The sequence below is a fragment of the Neophocaena asiaeorientalis genome, unplaced genomic scaffold (assembly GCF_003031525.2).
Source record: "Neophocaena asiaeorientalis asiaeorientalis breed wild unplaced genomic scaffold, Neophocaena_asiaeorientalis_V1.1 scaffold558, whole genome shotgun sequence".
Lineage (NCBI taxonomy): Eukaryota > Metazoa > Chordata > Mammalia > Artiodactyla > Phocoenidae > Neophocaena > Neophocaena asiaeorientalis.
In genome coordinates this window covers 1377093-1404191 of record NW_020172780.1, presented here as the reverse complement: position 1 = coordinate 1404191, position 27099 = coordinate 1377093, and the positions used below count along the sequence as shown (strand labels likewise).

The following is a 27099-nucleotide window of genomic DNA, read 5'->3' as shown; positions in this document are numbered from 1 at the left end:
ACATTCTGGGCCCATCAGATGTCCACAGCCAGGGACACCCTTGCATGACCAGAGGATGCACCCTGGTGGTTGATCTTATTCTGAGCAGGATTTGGGGTGGGCCTGTGGGTGCCAAGTTACCCCACAAATCCAGCCCAGGCAGAGTCTGGCTCAGGCATGTGCTTACTAAACACCAGCTGGGAAAGAAGGGTCCTACCAGCAGACCAGAACCATGAAGGGGGACTGGTGGAGATACTCGAGGAAGGCTGTGACCCTGCTTCTGGGGCTGGGTTGATGGTGGTTGTTGGGAGATGCAGAGTGGGACAGAGAGAGAGAGGAATGGGGATGAGCTGGAACCTGCTAGCACTCCTGTTTGGGTCTCTCTCATCTAATCACAATGACTTTCAGAAAGGGAGGCACCCATCATCAAAAAATCTAGAAACAATAAATGCTGGAGAGGGTGTGGAGAAAAGGGAACATTCTTGCACTGCTGGTGGGAATGTGAATTGGTTCAGCCACTATGGAGAACAGTATGGAGGTTCCTTAAAAAACTACAAATAGAATTACCATATGACCCAGCAATCCCACTACTGGGCATATACCCTGAGAAAACCAAAATTCAAAAAGAGTCATGTACCAAAATGTTCATTGCAGCTCTATTTACAATAGCCCGGAGATGGAAAGAACCTAAGCGATCATCATCGGATGAATGGATAAAGAAGATGTGGCACATATACACAATGGAATATTACTCAGCCTTAAAAAGAAATGAAATTGAGCTATTTGTAATGAGATGGATAGACCTAGAGTCTGTCATACAGAGTGAAGTAAGTCAGAAAGAAAAAGACAAATACCGTATGCTAACACATATATATGGAATTTAAGGGAAAAAAATGTCATGAAGAACCTAGGGGTAAGACAGGAATAAAGACGCAGACCTACTGGAGACCGGACTTGAGGATATGGGGAGGGGGAAGGGTGAGCTTTGACAGGGCGAGAGAGAGTCATGGACATATACACACTAACAAACGTAGTAAGGTAGATAGCTAGGGGGAAGTAGCCGCAAGGCACAGAGATATTAGCTCGCGGCTTTGGGACAGCCTGGAGGAGTGGGATGGGGAGAGTGGGAGGGAGGGAGACGCAAGAGGGAAGACATATGGGAACATATGTATATGTATAGCTGATTCACTTTGTTATAAAGCAGAAACTAACACACCATTGTAAAGCAATTATACCCCAATAAAGATGTTTAAAAAAAAAAAAAAAAAAGAAAGGGAGGCACCACTTCACTTTCATCTCCCAGATCATGGGCAAATTTCCTTGTGACCAGCCCTAACTCAGGTCCCCAGGGAGAATGGGTTCTGGGGGACAAAGGTCCAGCTTAGCTCGTCGACAGTCTGGGGTCCAGTCCTCTCCAGCTGGTAGCTCCTGGCCTGACTTCCATGCATTTGCCTGGCAGATGGGGAAGAGGGAGCTGGAAGATTGCGTGGGCATTTTTTGAGAGGCCAGGCCTGAAGGGGGCATGTTGCTCCCATTGTCCAGTGCTGACAACATGGCCCATCATCAGCCGGGGAGGTCGGGAGTGATAAGATGTGGTCACTTCACTCTCCAGAAGAAAGTGGAGGTGGTACTGTCCTGTACTTCTCACACTCAAGGAAGTGCAAATAAGAAACAGCCAGATGTGGCCATTTCATGTTCAATATTTTATACTATAAAAATACTCATTTTCGGGCTTCTCTGGTGGCGCAGTGGTTGGGAGTCTGCCTGCCAATGCAGGGGAGGTGGGTTCATGCCCCGGTCCGGGAAGATCCCACATGCTGTGGAGCGGCTAGGCCCGTGAGCCATGGGCGTGGAGCCTGCGCATCCGGAGCCTGTGCTCCACAACAGGAGAGGCCACAACAGTGAGAGGTCCGCGTACCGCCAAAAAAAAAAAAAATACTCATTTTGGATGACCTCTGTTCCTCAAGCTGGGACACAGCACTCTCGGAGTGAATGGAGAACCAGGGAGTTCAGGGTTGGGCAGGAAATTAATGTACAGATGTACAGAGAGACAAACAAATTTATAGAGAGACTCCATAAACCCTGGACTTAACCCCCAAGGCCTCTTTCTTCACGCTTTCCACTGTTCTTCGTACAGACCTGTTTGTTGAAGGCACAACAGTAAAGTCAGGTAAGAATCACGGGATTGGAGATACACGAAACGTAGCTAACATTCAATTCACGAATCACTCGGTTTATTGCACCCAATCAACACACAACAGAGCTTAGTCAAAGTAGGGAGAAAACAGGAAAGGGGGTAACAAACCACTCCAGGGACAAGTCCCAGAAGGAGGCATCTCAGCACCAGCAGCAGTCTCTGGTCCAGCAACGGGTGTCTTGACAAGTGTGAGTGGAAAGTCGCTTCTGCTCCAACAGAGCCTCCGGCAGGTCTGTCTGGAACAGCTCTCAGCAGCGTGGAGGTGGGTCCTCCAGCAAAGAGCCTTTAAGTCATTTGGTTCAGTGGTCTCAGCTTTTAAGAAGTCAGTAAGGTGTCATGGTTACGCCCCAGGGAGTTTTGTCTCTATTAGTCACCCCTCTGTTCCCGAAATCTTTCCAAGGATGTTGCCAAACAAGCTCCTTATCTATATTACACTCTCAGTGTATTACACTCACAGTCCTGTATTGGACATTTCAAAACAACCAGTATGGAAATTCACGTTCACCACTGTGAGTCCACCTTGAATTACTTAATGTAGCTTAAATCTTATGCGTTTCACACAAGATGAGTAGGAATCATAACACAAAATAAATCGTATCACAAGACCTTCCTGGGTTCCGCGTCGGCCTGTGCCTTATTCCGAGACTGCCCCATACTCTCCTCTGTGAGGGCTGAGAGCTAGGCAGCAGCCCCACCTCGGGATGTGGGCTCTGCCCCTTTTAATGTCCCCAAGACCAGTTTCTTATGGCTGGCCTGAGGCACTCTCCCTTTCGATCACCTCTTGAGTGAAATGAGTGAACATTCCCCCTGGTAGAAAGGTCTCTGCTCACCCGTTCTCTCCAGCCTTTGGTTCCACACAAGTCCCTTTTGGTGACTGCTTTCAGGGTTCTTCTGCCTTCCTCAGACCTAGGGCCGCCCCCAGGTCCTTGCCAGCTGTCCTGGTAGGTGGGGCTGGGGGTTTCTGGGGCAGAGCTGGGGCTGTAGGGGGAGCCCTCCTGATCAGTGTTGCCCCCTGTGCAGTGAGCTGCTTGGGGGAGGAGTGAGCATCCCCTTTGGAGGATGGATGGGCAGAGGGAGGACGGTTTGGGGCACTTGGCCTTCCCCTGAAGAGCCTCTGATTTGTGAAGCTATTCAGGGCCATCGAGAGTGAATAACAGAATCTTCACCATTGTTACCAGGGAACCCTTCAGGGTTGAGGAAACAATTTGGACCGTTGGGTCACTGATGAAATAATTGGATAGAGAAATAGGAATGTGTACCATTAATACCCTGTAGTCACCTCTTCACCTTGGGCTGATGCCCCCTGACCTTAAGGTGATGCCCATTTCCTGACGACCATATTATATCATTGCATAACAGATCTATCTATTATTGCGTAACGAAATGCCCAAAACCTTAGTGGCTTAAGAAGACCGTAAACACTTACCAACTCAGTTTTGGTGGGTCAGCAATTTGGATACAGTTTATCTCTGGCTTGGGGTCTCTTGTGAGTCTGCAGTCTTACCCAGAGACTTGACTCTGGGTAATTCACTCCCTCATGGCAAGTTGGTGCTGGCTGTTGGCTGGGGGCCCAGCTCCTCCACACATGGGGCTCTCCTCAGAGATGCTTGAGCACTATCATGACGTGGCAGCTGGCTCCCCCAGAGCAACTGACCCAGGAGGGAAAGGCAGAAGCTGCAATGTGATGGGTGACCTGGCCTCAGAAGTCACCCTCGATATTTCTGCAGTGTCCTATTGGCTGCATTACGGGGTCAACCCTATTCAAAGGGGGCATGGCTGCAGAAGAGTGGGATCACCAGGAACCATCTTGGGAGCCGACTGCTACAAGCACACTCCTTGTTGGATGGTGTCACCTCCCAGTGGAGACCCCCATCTCAGGATGAGAGGGCACTTCACCCCAGTTCTGCTTTTTGGCCAAGCCCCGCCACCACATGACCTTTGGGTCATTATACCTGGTCTGCTGCTGTGCTGTCAGGGTTCATCTCTGCTTTCTTAGGTCAGTTCTGTACAGCAGAGTCTGGGCTTGGGTCTCCATGTCCTGATGGAGTCCCCCTGCCCCTCTCTTGTCTGAGGGATGTCAACAAGGGGAAGGGCTGTGCTGGAGGATGGTGGCAGGCACTGTCCTTCCCAGCCTGGGCTGGAAGCATTCCAGTGGTCAATCTGCCACAGGCCAGGCTCTCGTTCCTCACAAAAACTCCAACCACGCATCCTGTATTATCTCCATTTTATGAGAAGAATTGGAGCTCCGAGGGGCTCAGTGATGTGTGGAGGTCACACAACCTGTGAGCCAGGATGTGAAGCCAGGTGCCCCTGAAACACAGGCCACCCTGTCTTCTGTCACCTTCTGGCCAGGCTACTCTGAGACCTCAGCAAAGGCTGGGGGCCAGATGGAACTCATCCTCACCTTGGTCTTCAGATTCCTGGAGGGAGATGCACTTATGTATCCTAGAGCTGGGCCTGGGTCCAGGGTGGCCATACTCCTAGGGTCTGGCGCATGGTGGCTTTCACTGCAATTATTCATGGAGGTGAGTGAGAGCTCATCAGAGTCCTAGCTGTACAATTCTTCAGATCTTTGGTTGAAAGGAAGACTATCTGGAGGTGAAAGTGGGTAGCATGTCTCAGCCTACCCCCTCCCAAACAACGGGTAAATATTTAGTAGAACTGAGGAAGCAAGTCCCTTCTCCAGTTGGTGTGGGCATCACTTAGGAACTTGTGGAGAAACATGGCTGTGTGCTCTGCCAAGGGAGGTCAGGGTGGGCTGGAGAAATGATCTCATTAAATGGCCCTTTCGATGATTTCATTCGTTACACTCACGTGATCCCTGTGTGTTAGGTACTGCCTCTGAGGGGGGCTCTATGGTGACACCCTTGCAACAACAAGGAAACTAAGGCCCAGAGAAATTGCTTTGTTTTTTAAAAAGCATGTAAGCCTGGATGAAGAATCCATCATTTAAATTAGGTCAGAATTCGTGGTCTAAGCCTTGTAGGAATCCTGTATCTTTATGTATTTACCTTCACCCTAGAAGTCATGGAGCCCTCCTTGTGGGTGCTGGATTGGGCTGGAGCATCTGTTGTGGAACAGGTCTCCTCAGGAAGTGGCGGGGGACTGGCTTCACCCCTGGGAGCATCTTGAAATAATCTGTTTTCAGTGGGACCTCTCAATTTTCCAACCGTCTGTGGCCATTTTCACCGTTCCCACCAAAGAAGACCTGAAGAAACCTCTGGGGGCCCACTGGGCCCTTTCTTTGATCTAGGGGCCACTGCCTGTGTGGTCTGGGGCCAGCCCCACCGCTCAGGCACTGAACCCACTGACGATCCCGCTCTGAGGGTCTGAGCGACAGGCACCTGGAGGTCTGCTTAGAAAAACCCACAGAGGCAGAGGCAGAATGGCTGCAGCCTCCACGCCCAGAACAACTCAGGGACACCCAAGCAGCCTGTTAAACTTTAAACCAACACAGGCCAGGCTGGCCTGGGCCTTGGACAGCGTTCCAGCCGGTTTGGGCTGTATTTTTGCAAATAAGGCAGGGGGAGAACCAGTGAGCTTGGATGTGTGATAGTGCGGAAATGCAAATGCACTGTCGTTTAGTGACCCATATTGCGAAAACCAGCAAAAGGAAGTTGTGTTTTGCTGCTGCCTGAAGTCAGTCCTGGAGAGAAGTGTGTGTGCCGCAGAAGACAGGTGAGTGGTGCTGGCTTCGGGGTCTTCGCCAGCCCTGAGAGGCTGTGCTGGTCCTGCAAGGGGTACTTTCAGGGTCAGGGGAAGTTCAGAGCAGGACCCATTCGGGGTCGGATGTTTTCAAGGCAGGAAGCTGCTGTGGTGGCGCTGAGTGATGTCTTGTGTCCCTTTGTCTTCCTGTGGTGCCTCTGGCATGATTTGTAACAAGTCAGGTTATTGTGGGCATCATCGAACAGCAAACAAGCACACTTGCCAGGACAGTGTTGGGTGTCATCTGCAGTGGCTTAGACTCTAGCAAAGATGAACCTGAGGCCAGGGTCCCTGAGTAGGCTGGGCCTACGGAGGACGGATGAATGGTCCCAAACACGGTCCCTAGGGGGCTAGGCCTTTCCACATGGTGAGGCTCCAGAAGATTCCTCTGCAATCTGCATTTTAGGTACTGACAGACAGGGCCTGTCCATGATAGTGCTACTAGGAAGGAAGGCCAAGCCCATCAGGGTCTCCTCAGAATCCCACACTGTGCCCAGACAGTGCAGGGTGGTGGGCGGACCACCTGTGAGAGGCTTGCAGACTGGGGGAGGCTCATGGACAGCCATGGGGTGCCAGAGGCAGCCGTGTTTGTGCCTGTTGTACAGAGCGGACACATTCTAGGGTACGACTGCACCCAGAGCACTTGGCTCCCAGGACCCTCTGGGGTTTGTAGTGTGGGAGTCCCTGTGGTTGCTGGCAATCAGCCCATTTACAGCTTCTTGCAGTCGGTGAGGTGCTGTGGAGTCCCCTTGGGAGGTGGAAAGTTGGGCCTGGGGTTCTCTGAGACCCCACTGGAGAGGGGAAACTGAGCATGGGGCAGCAGGTGGCTGGTGCCCTGCTGGTGTTCGTGGCCAACTGGGACGTTTGGCTTGCAGCCCCTCCCCCAGCTTGTGACTTTGGGCAGATGCTTCGACCACTTAGCTTTCCTGTATGTGAACTGGGGTCTGAGTGGTGCCGGGCTCCGGAGGTGAGCACAGCCCCCTGGAGGTTGGGTGTGCTTGGGGCAGCTCTGCTACTATTCGGATTAGTCCTCAGACAAAGCCCAGGGTGACCTCACTCCGCTGTTCTTTCAGGAGAGGAAACTGAAGGTCACAGAGAAACTGAGGCTCACCGTTTGCCCTAGACCATGGACTGCAAGATGCCAAGCCGGGAAAAGTCAAACCTTTGGAGCCTGACAGCTTGACTGGCAAGTGGCCCTGGGGCTGGGTGGGGCCGGGCGCGGAGGGGGAGGAAGTGGTTTGTCTCCAGCTGGTTGGGTGCAGGAGGCCAGAGGCCCTGGTTCCGCTCCTCGGGCTGATGTCTGTCTCCGCACAAAAACCAGCACCTCCAAATATGCAGTGCCTCGCAAAGCTGGACAAGACTGTGCTCTGCACACACAGAAGCCTGGACTGTGGTAGGTCTGTTGGGGTTAAAGCTGAGATGTGGTAGTGAGGCCCCAGAGGAAGGGTGAGGCTTTGCTGCCCGGAGCCCCTTGAGAACCTAGGGTGGCGGGTGTCCCTGGACCCAGAACAGTGACCATGGAAGAGTCGCTGATCCAGTGCCAGGAGCACCTGCCTTGCTGCATCATTGCCACCTTCTCCAGGTGGGATCTGACGACCCCCCTGACAGATGAGGAAACAGGTCCATGAAAAAGTGGGTGAACATAGGGGTAAAAATGTAAGCTTGGGGCAGTATTAACCATAGCCGAGATGTGAAATCCAAACCTGGATGGGGTGTCACTCACTTGCATGACCCCCTGGCTACCCACAGCTATGAGATCCATCCTGGCTCCAACCACCAGGTCCCATCCCCTCCCTTTCTGGGCTCACCCACCTAGGCACACTGTCAGCTCTTCAGATGGCCTGGCTGACTCTTATTTGCTTTGTGCTCTTCCCTCTGTCTGATGCTATCTGATGCTGTTCCCTCTGTCTGGGACACTGTTCTCTCTGCCTCAGATGCTGTTCTCTCTGTCTGAGATAATGTTCCCTCTGCCTGGGATACTGTTTCCTCTGTCTGGGACACTGTTCCCTCTGCCTGAGTTGCTGTTGCCTCTTCCTGGGACGCTGTTCCCTCTGTCTGAGACTCTATTCCCTCCGTCTGGGATGCTGTTTCCCCTGTTGGGACATTGTTTCCTCTGTCTGAGATGCTGTTCCCTCTCTCTGCAGTGCTGTTCCCTCTGTCTGAGGCTCTGTTCCCTCTGCCCGGGATGCTGTTTCCTCTGTCTGTAATGCTGTTCCATCTGTCTGGGATACTGTCCCCTCTGTCTGAGCCCCCATGTGTGATGACTGGTCACCTAGGTCCCCAGTGAAGTGGATGGTGGCTGTCCTTACACATCAGCTCTGGGGGTTTTGGTGGGGCCCACTTGGAGCCCCTCGGTGCCCAGGACACAGAGCTCTTGCTGGTGCAGGTGTGTGGCTTTAGGAAGGTGAATCCATTGTCTGGGTGTCCCTTTCGCTGTAATTACCTAACAAGGTCACTGTGAAGTTAGATGAGACGACCGTGGGGCTGTCGAGTGACGGACTGTAGGAGGTGGGATTTGACCTTCTGTAATATTGATTTGCATTTTATATTTTCAAAATTTGGACTCAGCCAGAGGACATTTTTGTATGGTTATGTAAAAGTACATATTAGAAGGGAAATAAGACCGCTTGCGATGCCGATTCAAATTCATCTATTCACTTTCTCACCGAACATGCTTACTGAGTCCTGCTGTTTGCCAGGTGGGGGACCATGTGAAGGAGGTGAGATTTCCACCTGTGTGGGCTGCAGCCAGTGGGGAGTGGAGGTGGGAGGTGTGGGTGAGCCTGGAGGAGTAGCGGGGATGGAGGAGGGGCGGCCTCATCTGGGGAAGGCCTGTCACAGAGCAGGGAGTGAGTTCAGGGAGCTGCGCCAGGCTGTTCCTCTAGAGGGAGCACCTTGCAAAGGCCCCTGAGGTGGCTCAGTGGGGAAGGAGCGGCAGAGTTACATCTGTGCTCAAGGATTTCAGTGTCAATCGGAAGCTGTTGGAAAGTTCTTGTCTGTTTTGTTTCATTACTTTTATAAATAAAAATTTCAAACATAATCAAAAGTAGAGAGAAGTATGTAGTGAGCCATGGGTGCCCAATGGAGGCGGTCAGAATGGAACAAGGAGCCCCCCTTGCCCCACCCCAAGTGTGGGCCTGGAAATCTTGGGTACTGCAGAGATCAACTTTTTTCCCCAAAAGCTTTATTACAAAACATTTCAAACATACAGCAAAGCTCCAAAAATTTTACAGTGTCCCCTCCTGAGATTCTATTTGCTTTATCACACATCTACCTGCCTGTGCAAGGAAGGATTTATTTTTTATTTCAAAGGTTGTGACTTCATTTTTATAGTTGCTTTTAATGTATGGTAATGTACAGTGTCTGTAGTGTTTATATTTATACTCCTTCTAGATGAAAGTAAAATAAAAACGGAAACAAAATATGAAACAGAAATAAGTATAGAAAATTTAAAAACACGAAATAAAGAAAAATATTAAGTAAATACATAAGTAAAAAGATTAAGTCGAAACAGTGCAGGGACTTCCCTGGTAGTCCAGGGGTTAAGACTCCATGCTGCCAATGCAGGCGGTATGGGTTGGATCCCTGGTCAGGGAACTAAGATTCCACATGCTACGCAGCGTAGCCAAAAAAAAAAAAGAAAAAGAAGGAAACAGTGCAGCGGTCCGTTTCCCAGGCACAGCCACCCTGCGCACAGCGCAGCCCTGCATGTAACCCCTCTTGTCATAGCTCCTTACACTGCACCCAGTGCGTTCCCTGAGTTTCTGGCAATCCAGCTCTGGGCACACCTCATCACTACTGGGCTCATTGTGTGATTTCACACAACTCCTACTACAGCTGAGCAGGCCCTGTGACAGGGGACCTGGGAGCTTCAGGCGATGCTAATGGCTGAAGACCATCACCCTGGTGCGGTGTCCTGCCCATGTTTGTCATTTAGGGCCACTAAAAATGTATGACATGGCCAGTTGAGGGTAGAGTGCTGTGCACTGCCTCAAGCTTTAAGAACCTTTGCAGGACTGTTGTTGGGTCCAATTTTACAGACAAGGAAACTGAGGTTTGGGGAAGTTGAGCTTATCTCTGGTTACCGGGTCAATAAGTGGTAGAAACTGATCACTCTGGATGCAGGGCCTCAGGCCCACTGTGCTGCTGCCTCCCTGGATCCACACAGGAGGGCCAAAGATGCATCATGCAATCCATGGGGGCTGTCATGCCCCCATAGGCCCAAGAAGACGGCCTGGGGTCAGAGCAAGGAGGAGTCCAGGCAGGGCCTCTACATAGCTGGAGTTGGCTGGCCCTCCCTGGTGGGCAGGGGGCTCTAGCCCTCCCACCTCCCTCCCAGTGAGGCACCTGTGGTCTCAGGAGTGTAATCAACTGGGAACTCATCCTGCATTTTCCCCACAATCATTTATTGAGCCTCTAATAATGATACCCATGTTCTGTGCTGGGCCATGAGCTGTCTCTGAGCCTCACCTCGTCAGGTGGGGGACCAAAAGATGGTCTGGAGGCCGAGGTCAGAGCCAGAGCCACACAGAGCATGGACCACAGTCCAACCATCCAACCACCCCCCAGGTCTGTTCGAGGCCCTGCCCTGGGGGCCGTGTTTCCTGAGGAGTAGCGTGGGCAGTGCAGGGTGACGACGCATCAGCAGCGGGGTGAGAGGTTTACAGGCAGCTCTTGCTCAGGGCCAGGCCTCTCCACAATCGCACGTCACTGTGGGCCTCGAGGCTTCCGGGTGGGTGAGTGGAGAAAAAGCCTGGGTTTGAGGCCCAGGGTGACAGGAATGCAGGGCAGGGAGTAAGTTTTCAGTGCTTTCGAATCACTGTCACTTTGACCCTAATTTACAGAAATTTCTATGCAAACCTTTCTGAAATGCATTCCTTTTTTTAAAAACTTTTTTATTTTTTACTGTGGTAAAATACACAAAACATAAAATTTACCGTTTTAACACTTTTAGGTGTACAGCCCAGCGGCATTAAGTACATTCACGTTGTTATGCACCATCGCCACCATGCATCTCCAGAACTTTTTTATCATTCCAAAATGAAAATCTATTCCATTCAGTACTAACTCCCCATTCCCCAGTCTCAGTTCCACCATTCTACTTTCTGTCTCTATGATTTGCCCCCTCCAGGTACCTCACCCAAGCGGAATCTTAATATTTATCCTTTTGTGTCTGGGTTGTTCCAGACACACACTTCCTCGAGGTTCATTCATGTTGAAGTAGGCTTCCACCTTTTGGCCACTGTGAAAAATGCTGCTCTGAACCTTTGTTCACATGTGAACAGGGGGCAAACATCTGTTCGAGTCTCTGCTTTCAATTCTTCTGGGAGAAATGCGTTCTTGAGGACATAAGGGATTCATGTTGGAATTTGGTGTTGAAACAAATGCAGCTTCTCTAAGAAAAGCTGCAGCACACCCAGGAGCGTTAGGACCCGCACCTACCTCACACCCCCGCTGTCCAGCCTGCAGGCCCCTGCCCAGTCACCAGTATCCCAGTACTAGAACGGACAGGTAACTTTTGCTTCTTTTTTGTTTTTCCATAATATCTTTTTCTTAAAAAAAAAATGACCCATCACTCATGCGGTTTAAAAAAATAACAGTGGGCTTCCCTGGTGGCGTAGTAGTTGAGAGTCCGCCTGCCGATGCAGGAGACAGGGGTTCGTGCCCCGGTCCAGGAAGATCCCACATGCCGTGCCATGGCCGCGGAGCCTGCGCGTCTGGAACCTGTGCTCCGCAACGGGAGAGGCCACAACAGTGAAAGGCCTGCGTGCCGCAAAAACAAAAACAAAAACAAAAACAAAAAAAAAACAGTAACTTTTTAAAGTGATGGTGTGAACTGTTTGGGGAACATCTGAGCAGGGCGTCCCAGCAAGCTGGGATGGTGCTGTGCTGATCCGTCTCCTTTCCTCCCCACTCTGCTGGCCCCATCCCGCCCCGAGGTCCCATTGACCCCAGCGAATTTTGAAGCATGTGGCACCCCACAGTACCTGTGTCCATCTCTGTGTTCTCAGCACACAGGATGGAGAACGCAGACTGTACCAGCTGCAGCCAGGGCACTTCCCGGGCTGAGGCCCCAAGGCAAGTATTGCACTTCTGGATCCTGACACTGGAGCGCAGGCACCCCTGGGTTGTTTCTGGCAATCCAGCTCTGGGCACACCTCATCACTACTGGGCTCATTGTGTGATTTCACACAACTCCTACTACAGCTGAGCAGGCCCTGTGACAGGGGACCTGGGAGCTTCAGGCGATGCTAATGGCTGAAGACCATCACCCTGGTGCGGTGTCCTGCCCATGTTTGTCATTTAGGGCCACTAAAAATGTATGACATGGCCAGTTGAGGGTAGAGTGCTGTGCACTGCCTCAAGCTTTAAGAACCTTTGCAGGACTGTTGTTGGGTCCAATTTTACAGACAAGGAAACTGAGGTTTGGGGAAGTTGAGCTTATCTCTGGTTACCGGGTCAATAAGTGGTAGAAACTGATCACTCTGGATGCAGGGCCTCAGGCCCACTGTGCTGCTGCCTCCCTGGATCCACACAGGAGGGCCAAAGATGCATCATGCAATCCATGGGGGCTGTCATGCCCCCATAGGCCCAAGAAGACGGCCTGGGGTCAGAGCAAGGAGGAGTCCAGGCAGGGCCTCTACATAGCTGGAGTTGGCTGGCCCTCCCTGGTGGGCAGGGGGCTCTAGCCCTCCCACCTCCCTCCCAGTGAGGCACCTGTGGTCTCAGGAGTGTAATCAACTGGGAACTCATCCTGCATTTTCCCCACAATCATTTATTGAGCCTCTAATAATGATACCCATGTTCTGTGCTGGGCCATGAGCTGTCTCTGAGCCTCACCTCGTCAGGTGGGGGACCAAAAGATGGTCTGGAGGCCGAGGTCAGAGCCAGAGCCACACAGAGCATGGACCACAGTCCAACCATCCAACCACCCCCCAGGTCTGTTCGAGGCCCTGCCCTGGGGGCCGTGTTTCCTGAGGAGTAGCGTGGGCAGTGCAGGGTGACGACGCATCAGCAGCGGGGTGAGAGGTTTACAGGCAGCTCTTGCTCAGGGCCAGGCCTCTCCACAATCGCACGTCACTGTGGGCCTCGAGGCTTCCGGGTGGGTGAGTGGAGAAAAAGCCTGGGTTTGAGGCCCAGGGTGACAGGAATGCAGGGCAGGGAGTAAGTTTTCAGTGCTTTCGAATCACTGTCACTTTGACCCTAATTTACAGAAATTTCTATGCAAACCTTTCTGAAATGCATTCCTTTTTTTAAAAACTTTTTTATTTTTTACTGTGGTAAAATACACAAAACATAAAATTTACCGTTTTAACACTTTTAGGTGTACAGCCCAGCGGCATTAAGTACATTCACGTTGTTATGCACCATCGCCACCATGCATCTCCAGAACTTTTTTATCATTCCAAAATGAAAATCTATTCCATTCAGTACTAACTCCCCATTCCCCAGTCTCAGTTCCACCATTCTACTTTCTGTCTCTATGATTTGCCCCCTCCAGGTACCTCACCCAAGCGGAATCTTAATATTTATCCTTTTGTGTCTGGGTTGTTCCAGACACACACTTCCTCGAGGTTCATTCATGTTGAAGTAGGCTTCCACCTTTTGGCCACTGTGAAAAATGCTGCTCTGAACCTTTGTTCACATGTGAACAGGGGGCAAACATCTGTTCGAGTCTCTGCTTTCAATTCTTCTGGGAGAAATGCGTTCTTGAGGACATAAGGGATTCATGTTGGAATTTGGTGTTGAAACAAATGCAGCTTCTCTAAGAAAAGCTGCAGCACACCCAGGAGCGTTAGGACCCGCACCTACCTCACACCCCCGCTGTCCAGCCTGCAGGCCCCTGCCCAGTCACCAGTATCCCAGTACTAGAACGGACAGGTAACTTTTGCTTCTTTTTTGTTTTTCCATAATATCTTTTTCTTAAAAAAAAAATGACCCATCACTCATGCGGTTTAAAAAAATAACAGTGGGCTTCCCTGGTGGCGTAGTAGTTGAGAGTCCGCCTGCCGATGCAGGAGACAGGGGTTCGTGCCCCGGTCCAGGAAGATCCCACATGCCGTGCCATGGCCGCGGAGCCTGCGCGTCTGGAACCTGTGCTCCGCAACGGGAGAGGCCACAACAGTGAAAGGCCTGCGTGCCGCAAAAACAAAAACAAAAACAAAAACAAAAAAAAAACAGTAACTTTTTAAAGTGATGGTGTGAACTGTTTGGGGAACATCTGAGCAGGGCGTCCCAGCAAGCTGGGATGGTGCTGTGCTGATCCGTCTCCTTTCCTCCCCACTCTGCTGGCCCCATCCCGCCCCGAGGTCCCATTGACCCCAGCGAATTTTGAAGCATGTGGCACCCCACAGTACCTGTGTCCATCTCTGTGTTCTCAGCACACAGGATGGAGAACGCAGACTGTACCAGCTGCAGCCAGGGCACTTCCCGGGCTGAGGCCCCAAGGCAAGTATTGCACTTCTGGATCCTGACACTGGAGCGCAGGCACCCCTGGGTCACTGGGCAGCTTTGCTGACATGTCATTGATTGCTACATCTGGCATGGCCAACGCAGCCAGACTTTTGTCACTGCTAATACAGCCTTGTGGGTTTCTGCAGCCTTGTCTCCCAGCCTGCAACCTGCGTGCAGCCCAGCAGTTTCTGGTATCGCCCTATGGCACTTTCAGTATTGTTTGGATTACCTCCTTCACGTAACCAACCACCTGGACATGGTAGGGTAAAGAGCAACCCCACCAAGGATTGTCATCTCTCATGATTCTGGGGCTCGTGGGGTGCATTCCCATGGCTCTCACTCAGGGTTTCTCTGGGACTGTTGCCAGCGAGGGCTGGAACTGTTTCAAAGTCTTCTTCTCAGGCTCACACATCTGATGGCTGCTGCCAGCTGTCAGCTGGGGCTCCACATGCCGGGGCCACTAAGCCATGTCAGTGACAAGACACCGAGGTCTCTGCCCACTTGGGGCCTCCAGGGTACCAGGTGACAGGCAGCAAGTGAGATGGGCATAATGGTGGTTTTAGTGGGGGTTCCTACACTGTTTCCAAGGTGGGGACGTCCAGCGGCAGGTCTGTAAGACTATCCCTGCCCATCTCAGGCAGCTACCAAGCGGTTCAGAGACTCCAGGGCAGGCGCCACAGCATTCATGCTACCCCATCCAACTGGCTACTGTGGATGGAGCCACTTAACGGTCCACAACGCACTAGATAGTGGGGCACATTTAATTTCTCTGTACTTCTCCAGTCCCCACACCTCCCCCAGTCCCAGGTTTGGGGCCTTTGATGCTGGGTGGTGGCAGCCTCGGGTGTCAGGGGCCCTGGGTCCTGAGTTCGGCAGCAGGCTCAACTCACCTGGGGTGGGCTCCCTCAGCTCAGGGCTTCTAAAGGGAGAGCTGAGTGGCTGGGAAGACAGGAAATGACAGATGTTCCTTGGCTTCTCCGTGATTACACGTCCCTGGCCTGGGGCATGTCAGAATGAGCCCGGAGCCCAGTCCAGGGGGTTCAGAGCAGCATATCTGGGGGACCCAGCTCCTGGGTGCTGATTACCCCAGGCCAGCATGGCCAGGGTCAGCCTTGGCGTCCTTGTCTGAAACATGGAATGTCACCCACCTTGGTGATTGTGACTGAGCAAGGGTACAAAAGCACACAGCACATCTCCTGGCACATGGGGTGTGTGGGTGTGTATGTACAATTGGATATGTGTTTATATGTATTTGTGCATGTGCATATGTGTGTACACGTGTGGAGGCATGTGTGTGTTTATATGTGTGTATGTTGGGCACCCTTGGACATGTGTTTCCTCTCCCCCAACCCTACCCTAGCCTCCGGCTCTGAGCAGTGTGGAGGGGAGGCTGGAACTGGACTGGCCTGCCCTGCACTCACTTTGGCCTTGGACAGGCAGCAGGGAGACCAGTCCTGAGGTAAGCGAGGCTGTGGGCTGTATCCTGTGGCTTCCCAAATCAGATCAGAGGGTCGTCTGATCTTTAGGAAGGTTGCTCTGCAACGAGGACCTTCCTCCACCACGTACTCTGCTCCCTGGAGGGTGTCTTTATGCTGAGCCCTGGGCTTCCCAGTCTGGCCGAGCATGGTTCAGTTGCCCTTGCACTAAAACCCTTGGAAGTTAAGATGGTCATGGCTAAAGGGCCTCCAGAGGAAAGGCACACTTCCTCCCTTTGAAGGGTATCCAGGCAGGCCAGCCTCCCCAGCCTCTGGGCCTGCCACACCCCTCACCACCCTCCTCTACATGATTCATTGTCCCTTCTGTAACAAGGAAAATGACACTTGGTGAGTGTCAGCAACTCACCAAGTTTGCACAGCTCAGAGGTATCACCTTCCACGGGGTATAATCAACATACAATTAACTGCATATGTTTAAAATGTACAATTTGACGTTTCAACATACACATATACACCTGTGAAAGTGTCGCCACTGCCAAGATGATGAGCATAGCTATCACCCCTTGAGGGCTTCTCTGTGTTCCGTTGTAACCCCCACACCACACCTACCCCTCCTTCCAGGCGACATCCCTGTCTGCTTTCTGGCAGCACCTGTTAGTGTACATTTCCTAGAACTCTATGTAAATGAGAAAAAAGTAGGTGCCTTTTTTTTGTCCGTCTTCTTTCACCTGGCACGATTATTTCTAGATTCATCCATGTTGTTCAGAAGTATTCTCTTTTCCCCTCAATGGTTGAAAGATTTGTGTAGAATTGGTATCAATTTTGGTCATTATTTTTCTCAAATATTTTTCAAGCTCACTCCTTTTTTGAGACTCCACATATATATTCTGGTTACACAGATATTATGCTGCTTAAAGTTTCTCCACATCTCACAATTCATTCTCGCTCTTTCATTTTAGATAGCTTCTATTGTCTCTCTAAACTCACTAATTTTTCTTCTACAATATCTAATCTGCCATCAGTCCCTTCCTGTGGGTCTTGATCACACACTTTGTGGTTTTCATCTCTGGAAGTTGGATTTGCATCTTTTTTTTATTCTTCATGTTTCTACTGACCTTTTAAATATAATGCGGGTAACTGCTGCTGCCTTAATGACCTTGTCTTGTCTGGTAATTCTAACATCTGTATCATATGTGGGTCAATTTCAACTCACTGCCTTTTTCTCCTCACTATGGGTTGTGTATTCCTGCCCTCCGTGTCTGGTAATTTTTGGTTGGATGCCAGACACTATAAATCTTACCTTACTGGATGTTGAATATGTTTGTGCTCTTATAATTGTCCTTAGGCATTGTTTAGGGAGGCAGTTAAGTCGTTTGTAAACAGATGGACTTTCCTGTTAAAATTCATCAGTATTAGGTGGGACCTGAGCAGAGCTCACCATGGGGCTAATTATGCCCCACACTGAGGCAAGACCCTTCCAAGTTCTCTAACTCCCTGTGGATCTTGGGGTTTCCAGTCTAGCTGGTGGAAACAGGCATATTCCTTGCCCTGTGTGAGCACCAGGCGATGTTCCCTTTGACCCTCTCACGTAGATCTTTCTCCAGCATTGCAGTTTCCTCACACATGCACTGAGCCATCTCCAAGGGCCCTTGTCAGCTCTCTGCGCTCTCTCTGTGCAGCTCTCTCTCTAGTGCTCTATCCTGTGACCTTCAGCTGCCTTCATGTTCCTGGACTCCCAGCTCTGTCTCCTTACTCAGAGGTCTACCTGAGATCCCCTTCTCTGGGCAGGAAGCTGGGGTGAGAGAGGGATCACTGCACTTGTACCCACCTCTCAGGAGCACCGCGCTTTGCTGCCTGGTGTAAGGTGTCTCTCAACTGTTGTTTCGTATGTTTTATCCATGATTTGGTTGTTTCCAGGGAGAGAGTATCTCCAGTTTCTGTTATTCCATCTTGACCAGAAGGAGGAATCCCTGAGGTGTGATTGCAGCAGACTCCACCTGGCACCAGATGGCTGCATTGGACACACCAAAGCTGAGCGTGGCCTGCATTCCATCTGGCATATTTTGACTGCTGTGTCATGTCTGATTTCCGGAAACTGGAGTTTATCACCTGTGCTATGAGAAAAATGTAGCAAAGCATGCATTTTCTGTTTAGAAATCTTGATATTTCTCCCCATTAAGCTCTTTAAGAACGTGGCAGTAGCCAATACTAAATGTGCACCCTGCACTGGTTTTAGTGTCCCTTAAAGAAAGGTCCAAGGCTTCCTTGGTGGCACAGTGGTTGAGAGTCCGCCTGCCGATGCAGGGGACGCGGGTTCGTGCCCCAGTCCGGGAAGATCCCACATGCCGCGGAGCGGGTGGGCCCGTGAGCCATGGCCGCTGAGCCTGCACGTCTGGAGCCTGTGCTCTGCAAAGGGAGAGGCCACAACAGTGAGAGGGCCGCGTACAGCAAAAAAAAAAAAGGTCCACTCAGAAGAAATCTGACTGCACTGGAAGGCAAGAGCGTAGGAGACTATCACAGGGGCTGGAGTTGGTGCTTGACTCCTGGGGCCTCGCCAGCGCTCAAGGCCACGCACGCACAGAGGTGGCTCATGTTTCTCTTCTGAGCACACTCTGACCGGAGGCCCTTCTGTTGCATGGGTGGCCGAGGGTCAGGCTTCAGGACACCTTTTTGGTTGTGTGTGTTGCAGAGAGGGGAAACTGCATCTCCGCCGATGGTTCTTTATTTTGTTTAGCAAGGGAGGAAGGGAATGTGTGAAGAAGCCACTGGCCGCAGAGCTGAGTGAGTGCCTGTGTCTGGGAGGGTGCGTGGAGATGCCAGCCAGCTCTCCTCAGATACAGTGGGCACTGCACACTCAAGGGGACCCTTTCTCCCTGAGTCACTGCATGACTGGGGACAAGCTCAGTTCTGGCCCCAGTTTTAAGCCAGGGCCTAGAAGCTGCTGCACGGGGGCCAGGGACTCAGCCATGCTCCATCCACCCGCAGACCTCTATGGCCTGCCCGGGGGTCTCCTGCACTGGGTGGTGGCATGACGATGCCCTTCCATGTTCTCCCTTGAGCATCTGTCACCCACGCTGCTCCAAGTGCCAGCGGAGAAGGTGGTTTTCATTCTCCTTTCACGTTTTTTTTTAGAACCTCCTGAACTGCTCCTCTTCAAAACTGCTGGGCAAGAAAAAGATTTTCAGCAAATCCCCCCCAGCCCTCCAACCTTGTGCAAGGCCTGGACTGGCCAACTCAAAGGACCCGGAACACAGCCAGCAGGGAGCCTGGCACCCACCCTTCCACCTCAGTGTCCTTGCGGAGTCTGACAGCCTCAGGTAACCCACCTATTGGCCAGGAATAAGTGACTGCTGCTCCTGGTCCCTGACCTCCTCTGCAGCTCCACTGGGGTTTCAAGTGGAAGATTTTGGGGAATGTCAATCTCCTCCCAGTCTAGTCTCACCTTTGACCCTCTCTGTGCACCTAGACTGACACTTGAAGGTGCCTTTCCTCCACAAAGGTTTCCAGAAGAGGCACCATGTGAGGGCATGAAGTAGCTCCAGTGGTTAGCAGGAAGAGGAATTGGGAACCAAGATCCAGCCTCCTCAGCCTCCAGGTCTCTGGAAAATGACAGGTCACCTGTCAGACAGAATATCGACAGTGATATTGAGGGAGGGTCTCGATGGGGATCCTGCCTCACCTCAGAGCTACATGGTAGGATAGAGTGCCACGGACACCAAAGCACAGTACAGACCAGATTCACTGTGCTCATGGTGGTCGTTGCTACTCGTTTATACATATATTCTGAATTCACTGAGGGGCAGGTAGCTTCACGCTACAGAATTCATTCCTCCCTCTCCTTTTTTTTCTTTCACTCTCTCTTTTTTCTTTCTTTCTTTCCTTGCTTCTTGCCTCCCTTCTTTCCTTCCTTCCTTCCTTCCTTCTTTCTTTCTTTCTCTCTTTCTTTCTCACTCTCTCCCTCCCTCCTTCCCTCTCTCTCTTCCTTCTTTTTTTAATGAAGAAATTTATTTTTAGAATAAAATGCTTTCCACTTGCCATTGCCCCAAAGCCTGCCTAGTCAGGACCCAGCTGAGGCTGACCAGGGTGTTCACTTCACACTCAGCCCCAGCCCCCCTCCTCCATGTTGATTTTCTCCAGAGGGCCCCACCTGGGGGTTAGTCCATGGCCCAGCTGGCATTGACTATGCTCATTTCTCCCTGACAGGAAGACCCCGGCCAGCCCCTCACAGAGCTCAGAGAACTCAACTTTGAGGATGGAGCCAGGAGGGGTGTCCTCAATGCCCCCAGCCCCCATTGCCACCCGGGGGGAGCCAGATGCTGGGCCTAGCAGCTCCTCCCTGGAGCATCCAAGCACAGACCCGGGGAAGCTCCGAGCGCTCCCTGTTGGGCCTGGAGCCCACTGTGGTGACCCTGCCTCCGGGAGCCCTGGCAGCCAGGCCTCTGCGGGGGACGTGGGCTCTGTGAGTGAGCCCAGCAGCGGCACTAAGATCCCTAACCGGGACAGCGGGATAGACAGCCCCTCCTGCAGCGTGGTCGGCGAGCACTTCTCCTGCGAGGACGGCAGCGAGGCGGGCCCAGGCCCCACCATCAAAGGGCTGCACCTGGAGACAGCCCCAGGTGGCAAGGCCCCACGGGAGGAGGCCGATAGCGATATGGGTGAGGGCAGCAGTGAGGAGCCAGACCCCGAGAATAGCCCCTTGAGGGCTGACGCGGATCCAGCCAAGGTAGGCCACCTTCCCGTCCCAGGTGTCAGGGGCTGCAGAGCTCTCCTCTGAGGGTATTTGAGGTTACAGTGCCATCACCCAGGCCTGGTGCCAGTAGCAGGGTGTACACTCAGACACCATGCTCAGAGAAGCCCCTGCTATGGGTTGATGGGCAGGCTCTGGGGAAGGACCACACAGGCAGGGGTCTCCCTGACACATCAGACAATGATCTCACTCCCAAGCCTTAGTTCCATGGCCCCACGGTGGCACAGGGACCCCACCCCAGGGTGGCTGTGGCGGTCCAACTTAGCGGAAACAGCGCTGCCACCACTCTCTGCCAGTGCTTGCTGCCTGCCTTGCAGAGCCCCCATGAGGAAGACAGCATGCTTGTCACCTTATTTTATGAATGGGGAAACCCCAGGGTTTCCCATGGTGTGTGGCAGAGTCAGGAAGGGAGCCCAGACACGCGAGGGGAGCCCCGTGCAGATGGCTCCGGGAAGCAGGCGTGCCCGCCCGTGGGGGCTCGGCCTTGCAAGTAAGCTCATCTGTGTCCCTTTAGCGTTTTGGGCTCTGGGCTCTACACTGGGACTTGTGGGGACACGGAAGTAAAGCCGACAGCCTCGGCTTAGAGAGACCGCCTGTGCATGGGAGAACAGCGGAGGTAAGCTGCAAGTGACTGGGTCCCAAGACAAGCACAAGTGGCATTTGGCCAGGGTCAGACCTGCTGGCTCCTGGTAGAGATGGTATGGACTAACGTGGCCGCATCAAGAGGCAGGCTTCGTGGGCAAAGGGCAGCCATAGGCCTGCACTGTTGAAAGCCAAATTCTCAGCGAGTGGGCTGGGGGCATGTTTTAAGCTAAGTTTTATTATTATTCAGGAATGGTGAAGCCCACAAATCAGGAGATGACTGCCATTTAAAGACAGTATATTACTCATAGTTCCCGAGAGGAGGGGGCACACCACACCATGGGGAACCAGAGGGAAAAGCACCAGGGTAGGGCAGGAGGCAGAGGGAGTGGAAATTGTGAGCAAGAGTCTTTTTTTAATCATGTAATGATTTTATTCTTTTAATTGAAGTATAGTTTATGTACAAATACTATATAAGTTACAGTAGAGTCTTTATTGTGGTTTCTGAGGAAAGGGATAGGTGAGACAGGGTAAGCAGTCTTAAGATTGGCCAGTTTGAATAATTTCAGTGGGTTCTGTGCACAGGGGCTGTCCCTGGATAGCTTGTGTAATTAGGGCAGGGGAATAGGGGAAAGCAAGTATAAAGAAGGTGGTTGGGTGTGGGCTCTGGATGGGTTGGTTTGCACTTGAAAGACATTCTTGCCGGCGAATCCTTTACATCTCTAGGAATCAGCGAACCCTGGGAGGGACAGTCCCTCCAGGGTCAACAAGGCCCCAAAGTTTTGGTATCAGGATAATGCTGGTCTCATGGAATGAGTTAGGAAGTGTTCCTTATTCTTTAATTTTCTGGGAAAAATTTGAGAACAATTGGTATTAATTTCCCAGTGAAGCTATCTGTTTCTGGGCTTTTCTTTGTTGGGAAGTTTTTTATGGCTTATTGAACCTCCTTACTTGTTATCGGTCTGTGCAAATTTTCTATTTCTTCATGACTCAGTCTTGGTAGGTTGTGTGTTTCTAGGAATTTATCTATTTCTTTTAGCTTATCCAATTGTTGGCATTTAATTTTTCAGAGCCGTCTCTTCTGATCCCTTGTATTCAACTTAGTATCAATTGTAATATTTCCTCTTTCATTTTATTTATTTGAGTTCTCTCTCATTTTTTTGGTAAGTCTAGCTAAAGGTTTGTTAATTTTGTTTATCTTTTCAAAAAACAACTCTTAGTTTTGTTGGTTTTTTCCCTTTGTTTTTCTACCCTCTGTTTCATTTATCTCTGTTCTAATCTCTATTACTGACTCCTGTTTAAGTGCGTATTGTCTAATTTCTACAAATCTGTGGATTTTCCAGTTTTCTCTGTGCTGTTGATTTCTAGTTTCATTCTGTTGTGATTGGAAAAGATATTTTATATGATTTCAATCTTCTTGAATTTGTTAATACTTGTTTTGTGGCCTAACACGTGGTTTGACCTGGAGAACGCTCTGTGTGCACTTGAGAAGAATGTATGTTCTGCCGTTGTTATATGGAATATTCTGCATATGTTTGTTAGGTTCATTTGTTCTACAGTATTATTCAAATCCCCTGCTTCCTTATTGATGTTTTGCATGTCCTATCCAGTATTGAAAGTAGAGTACTGACATCTCCTACTATTCTTCTGTTGCTATCTGTTTCTTGCTTCAATTCTGCCAAAGTTTGCTTCATATATTTAGGAGCTCTGAGGTTTGATGAATAAATATTTATAATTGTTATACCTTCTTGGTGAATTGGTCCTTTTAACATTATATAATGTCTTTCTTTGTACTGTGTAATGGTTTTTTAATTTAAAGTCCATTTGTCTGGGGCTTCCCTGGTGGCGCAGTGGTTGACAGTCCACCTGCCGATGCAAGGGACACGGGTTCATGCCCCGGTCCGGGAAGATCCCACATGCATGGAGCAGCTAGGCCTGTGAGTCATGGCTGCTGAGCCTGCACGTCCGGAGCCTGTGCTCCGCAATGGAAGAGGCCACAACAGTGAGAGGCCCGCGTACCACAAAAAAAAGAAAAAAAAAAGGTCATAAAGTTCATTTGTCTGATGTAAATATGGCCACTCGTGATCTCTTTTGTTTACAATTTCCATGAAATATCTGTTTCCATCTTTCACTTTCAGTCTATGTATGTCCTTAAATCTAAAGTGAATTTCTTGTGGGTAGCATATAATTGGATTTTATTTTTAACCTGTTCAATCAATCCATATCTTTTGATTGGGGAGTTTAATTCATTTACATTTAAAGTAATTCCTGGTAGGGAAGGACTTACTATTGCTTTCTTCATTGTTTTCTGTATGTTTTGTAGCTTTTTTGTCCCTATCTTACTGCTTTCCTTTTTTAAGTTTAATTGATTTTTTTGTAATAATATGCTTGATTCCCTTCTCATTGCCTCTTGAGTATATTCTATATATTTTTTCTATTGCAATTACATAAAATAGTTAAAGTTATGGTATTTTACTTTTTTAAAGATCTTCCATCTGCTTTTTATTTTTTATTGGGGTATAATTGCTTTACAATGTTATGTTGGTTTCTGCTGTACAACAAAGTAAATTAGCTATATGTATACATATATTCCCTCCCTCTTGCACCTCTCTCCCACCCACCCCCATCCCACGCATCTAGGTCATCAGAGCACTGAGCAGAGCTCCCTGTGCTATACCACATGTTCCCACTAGCTATCTATTTTACACATGGTAGTGTATTTATGTCAAACCTAATCTCCCAATTCATCCCACCCTCCCCTTCCCCTCCCCTGTGTCCACATGTCCATTCTCTACACCTGTATCTCTATTCCTGCCCTGCAAATAGGTTCATCTGTACCATTTTTCTAGATTCCACGTATATGCGGTAATATTTGATATTAGTTTTTCTCTTTCTGACTTACTCCACTATGTATGACAGACTCTAGGTCCATCCACATCTCTACAAATGACCCAATTTGTTCTTTTTTATGGCTAATATTCCATTGTATAAATATGCCACATCTTCTTTATCCATTCATCTGTCGAAGGACATTTAAGCTGTTTCCACGTCACGGCTATTGTAAATAGTGCCACAATGAATGTTGGGGTACATGTGTCTTTTTGAACTATGGTTTTCTCAGGGTATAAGCCCAGTAGTGGGATTGCTGGGTCATATGGTAGTTCTATTTTTAGTTTTCTAAGGACATTCCATTCTATTCCCCACAGTGGAGGTATCAATTTACATTCCCACCAACAGGGCAAGAGGGCTCCCTTTTCTCCATGCCCTCTCCAGCATTTAGTTTTTGTGACTTTTTGCTGATGGCCATTCTGACTGGTGTGAGGTAATACCTCATTGTAGTTTTGATTTGCATTTTTCTAATAATTAGTGATGTTGAGCATCTTTTCATCTGTATAACATTTTATTTTAAGCTGAACAAAACTTAACTTCAATGATATACAAAAACTCTACTCCTTTACAGCTCCCCCTCCCAGACACTCTATGTTATTGATGTCACAAATTATGTATTTATATATATAGTATGTACTTTCACATAGATTTATAGCTTTTAAATGTTTTTGTCCTTTTTGTGTTATTTTCTGCCAAAATTATGATAGTACAGGCTACTATATTTGTTCATGCATTTACCCTTATTGAAGAACCTTATATTTTTGTACAGCTTCATGTTGCTATCTACCATCTTTTCACAACTTGAAGGACTTACTTTAGCATTTCTTGTATGGCAGGTCTAGTGGTAATGAACTCTTTATCTTCTGTTTATTTGGGAAAGTCTTAATTTCTTCTTCATTTAAAAAATTTTTATTATTATATATTTTTTATTTTATAAATTGGAGTATAGTTGCTTTACAATGTGTTAGTTTATGCTGTACAGCAAAGTGAATCAGCTATATAGATACATATATCCCCTCTTTTTTGGATTTCCTTCTCATTTAGGCCACCACGGAGCACTGAGTAGAGTTCCTTGAGCTATACAGTAGGTTCTCATTAGTTATCTATTTTATACATAGTATCAATAGTGTTTATATGTTAATCACAATCTCCCAATTCATCCCATCCCCCACTTCCCCCTTGGAATCCATATGTTTGTTCTCTACTTCTGTGTCTCTATTTCTGCTTTGTAAATAAGATTGGCTATACCAATTTTTTCAGATTCCACATACATGCATTAATATACGATATTTGTTTTTCTCTTTCTGACTTACTTCGCTCTGTATGACAGTCCCTAGGTCCATCCATGTCTCTACAAATGACCCAGTTTTGCTCCTTTTTATGGCTGAGTAATATTCCATTGCATATATGTACCACATCTTCTATATTCATTCGTCTGTTGATGGACATTTAGGTTGCTTCCATGTCCTGGCTATTGTAAATAGTGCTGCAATGAACATTGGGGAGCATGTATCTTTTTGAATTATGGTTTTCTCTGGGTATGTGCCCAGTAGAGGGATTGCTGGGTCATATGGTAGTTCTATTTTTAGTTTTTTAAGGAATCTCCATACTGTTCTCCATACTGGCTGCATCAATTTACATTGCCACAACAGTGCAAGAGGGTTCCCTTTTCTCCACACCCTCTCCAGCATTTACTGTCTGTAGTTTTTTTTTTCTTCTTCTTTTTGGCTGCTTTGGATTTTCGTTGCTGTACACAGGCTTTCTCTAGTTGCGGCGAGCGGGGCCTACTCTTCATTGAGGTGTGTGGGCTTCTCGCTGTGGTGCCTTCTCTTGTTGTGGAGCATGGACTCTAAGTGCGCAGGCTTCAGTAGTTGTGGCTCACGGGCTCTAGAGTGCAGGCTCAGTAGTTGTGGTGCACAGGCTTAGTTGCTCTGTGGCACATGGGATCTTCCTGGACCAGGGCTCGAACCCATGTCCCCTGCATTGGCAGGTGGATTCTTAACCACTGCGCTACCAGGAAAGTCCTATTGTTTGTAGATTTTTTGATGATAGCCATTCTGACCAGTGTGAGGTGATACCTCATTGTAGTTTTGACTTGCATTTTTCTAATAATTAGTGATGTTGAGCATCCTTTCATGTGTTTGTTGGCCATCTGTATATCTTCTTTGGAGAAATGTCTATTTAGATCTTCTGCCCATTTTTGGACTGGGTTGGTTGCTTTTTTGATATTGAGCTGCATGAGCTGCTTGTATATTTTGGAGATTAATCCTTTGTCAGTTGCTTCATTTGCAGATATTTTCTCCCATTCTGAGGGTTGTCTTTTCGTCTTGTTTATGGTTTCCTTTGCTGTGCAAAAGGTTTAAGTTTCATTAGGTCCCATTTGTTTACTTTTGTTTTTGTTCTCATTACTCTAGGACATGGGTCAAAAAAGGTCTTGCTGCAATTTATGTCAAAGAGTGTTCTTCTTATGTTTTCCTCCAAGAGTTTTATACAGTCTGGCCTTACATTTAGGTCTTTAATCCATTTTGACTTTATTTTTATGTATGTTAGGGAGTGTTCTAATTTCATTCTTTTACATGTAGCTGTCCAGTTTTCCCAGCATCACTTATTGAAGAGGCTATCTCTGCTCCATTGTATATTCTGGCCCCCTTTGTCATAGATTAGGTGACCATAGGTGCGTGGGTTTATCTCTGGGCTTTTGACCCTCTTCCATTGATCTATATTTCTGTTTTTGTGCCAGTACCATCTGTTTTGATGACTGTAGCTTTGTAGTATAGTCTGAAGTCAGGGAGCCTGATTCCTTCAGCTCCAATTTTGTTTCTCAAGATTGCTTTTGCTATCTGAGGTCTTTTGGGTTTCCAAACAAATTGTAAAATTTTTGTTCTTGTTCTGTGAAAAATGCCCTTGGTAATTTGATAGGGATTACATTGAATCTGTAGATTGCTTTGGGTAGTATAGTCATTTTCACAGTGTGGATTCTTTCAATCCGAGAACATGGTATATCTCTCCATCTTCTTGTGTCATCTTTGATTTCTTTCACCAGTATCTTATCGTTTTCTATGTACAGGTCTTTTACCTCCTTAGGTAGGTTTTTTCCTAGGTATTTTATT

General features: G+C 49.0%; 1 protein-coding gene across 6 annotated transcripts in view; it reads left to right on the top strand.

The window, feature by feature from the left end:
• The first annotated feature begins 7096 nt into the window (after positions 1-7096).
• The window catches only part of FGD3 (FYVE, RhoGEF and PH domain containing 3), a 46875-nt gene continuing 26872 nt past the window's right edge, over positions 7097-27099 (top strand). The window contains exons 1-4 of one of the 6 annotated variants that reach the window (XM_024741340.1): positions 7097-7274; positions 18904-19088; positions 19238-19366; positions 19975-20494. In XM_024741340.1, the coding sequence (XP_024597108.1) occupies positions 20024-20494 (471 nt within the window). In that variant the 5' untranslated portion in view covers positions 7097-7274; positions 18904-19088; positions 19238-19366; positions 19975-20023. The remainder of the gene's footprint in view (positions 7275-18903; positions 19089-19237; positions 19367-19974; positions 20495-27099) is intronic. The other 5 variants (XM_024741339.1, XM_024741338.1, XM_024741337.1 and 2 more) reach the window with 5 other exon arrangements.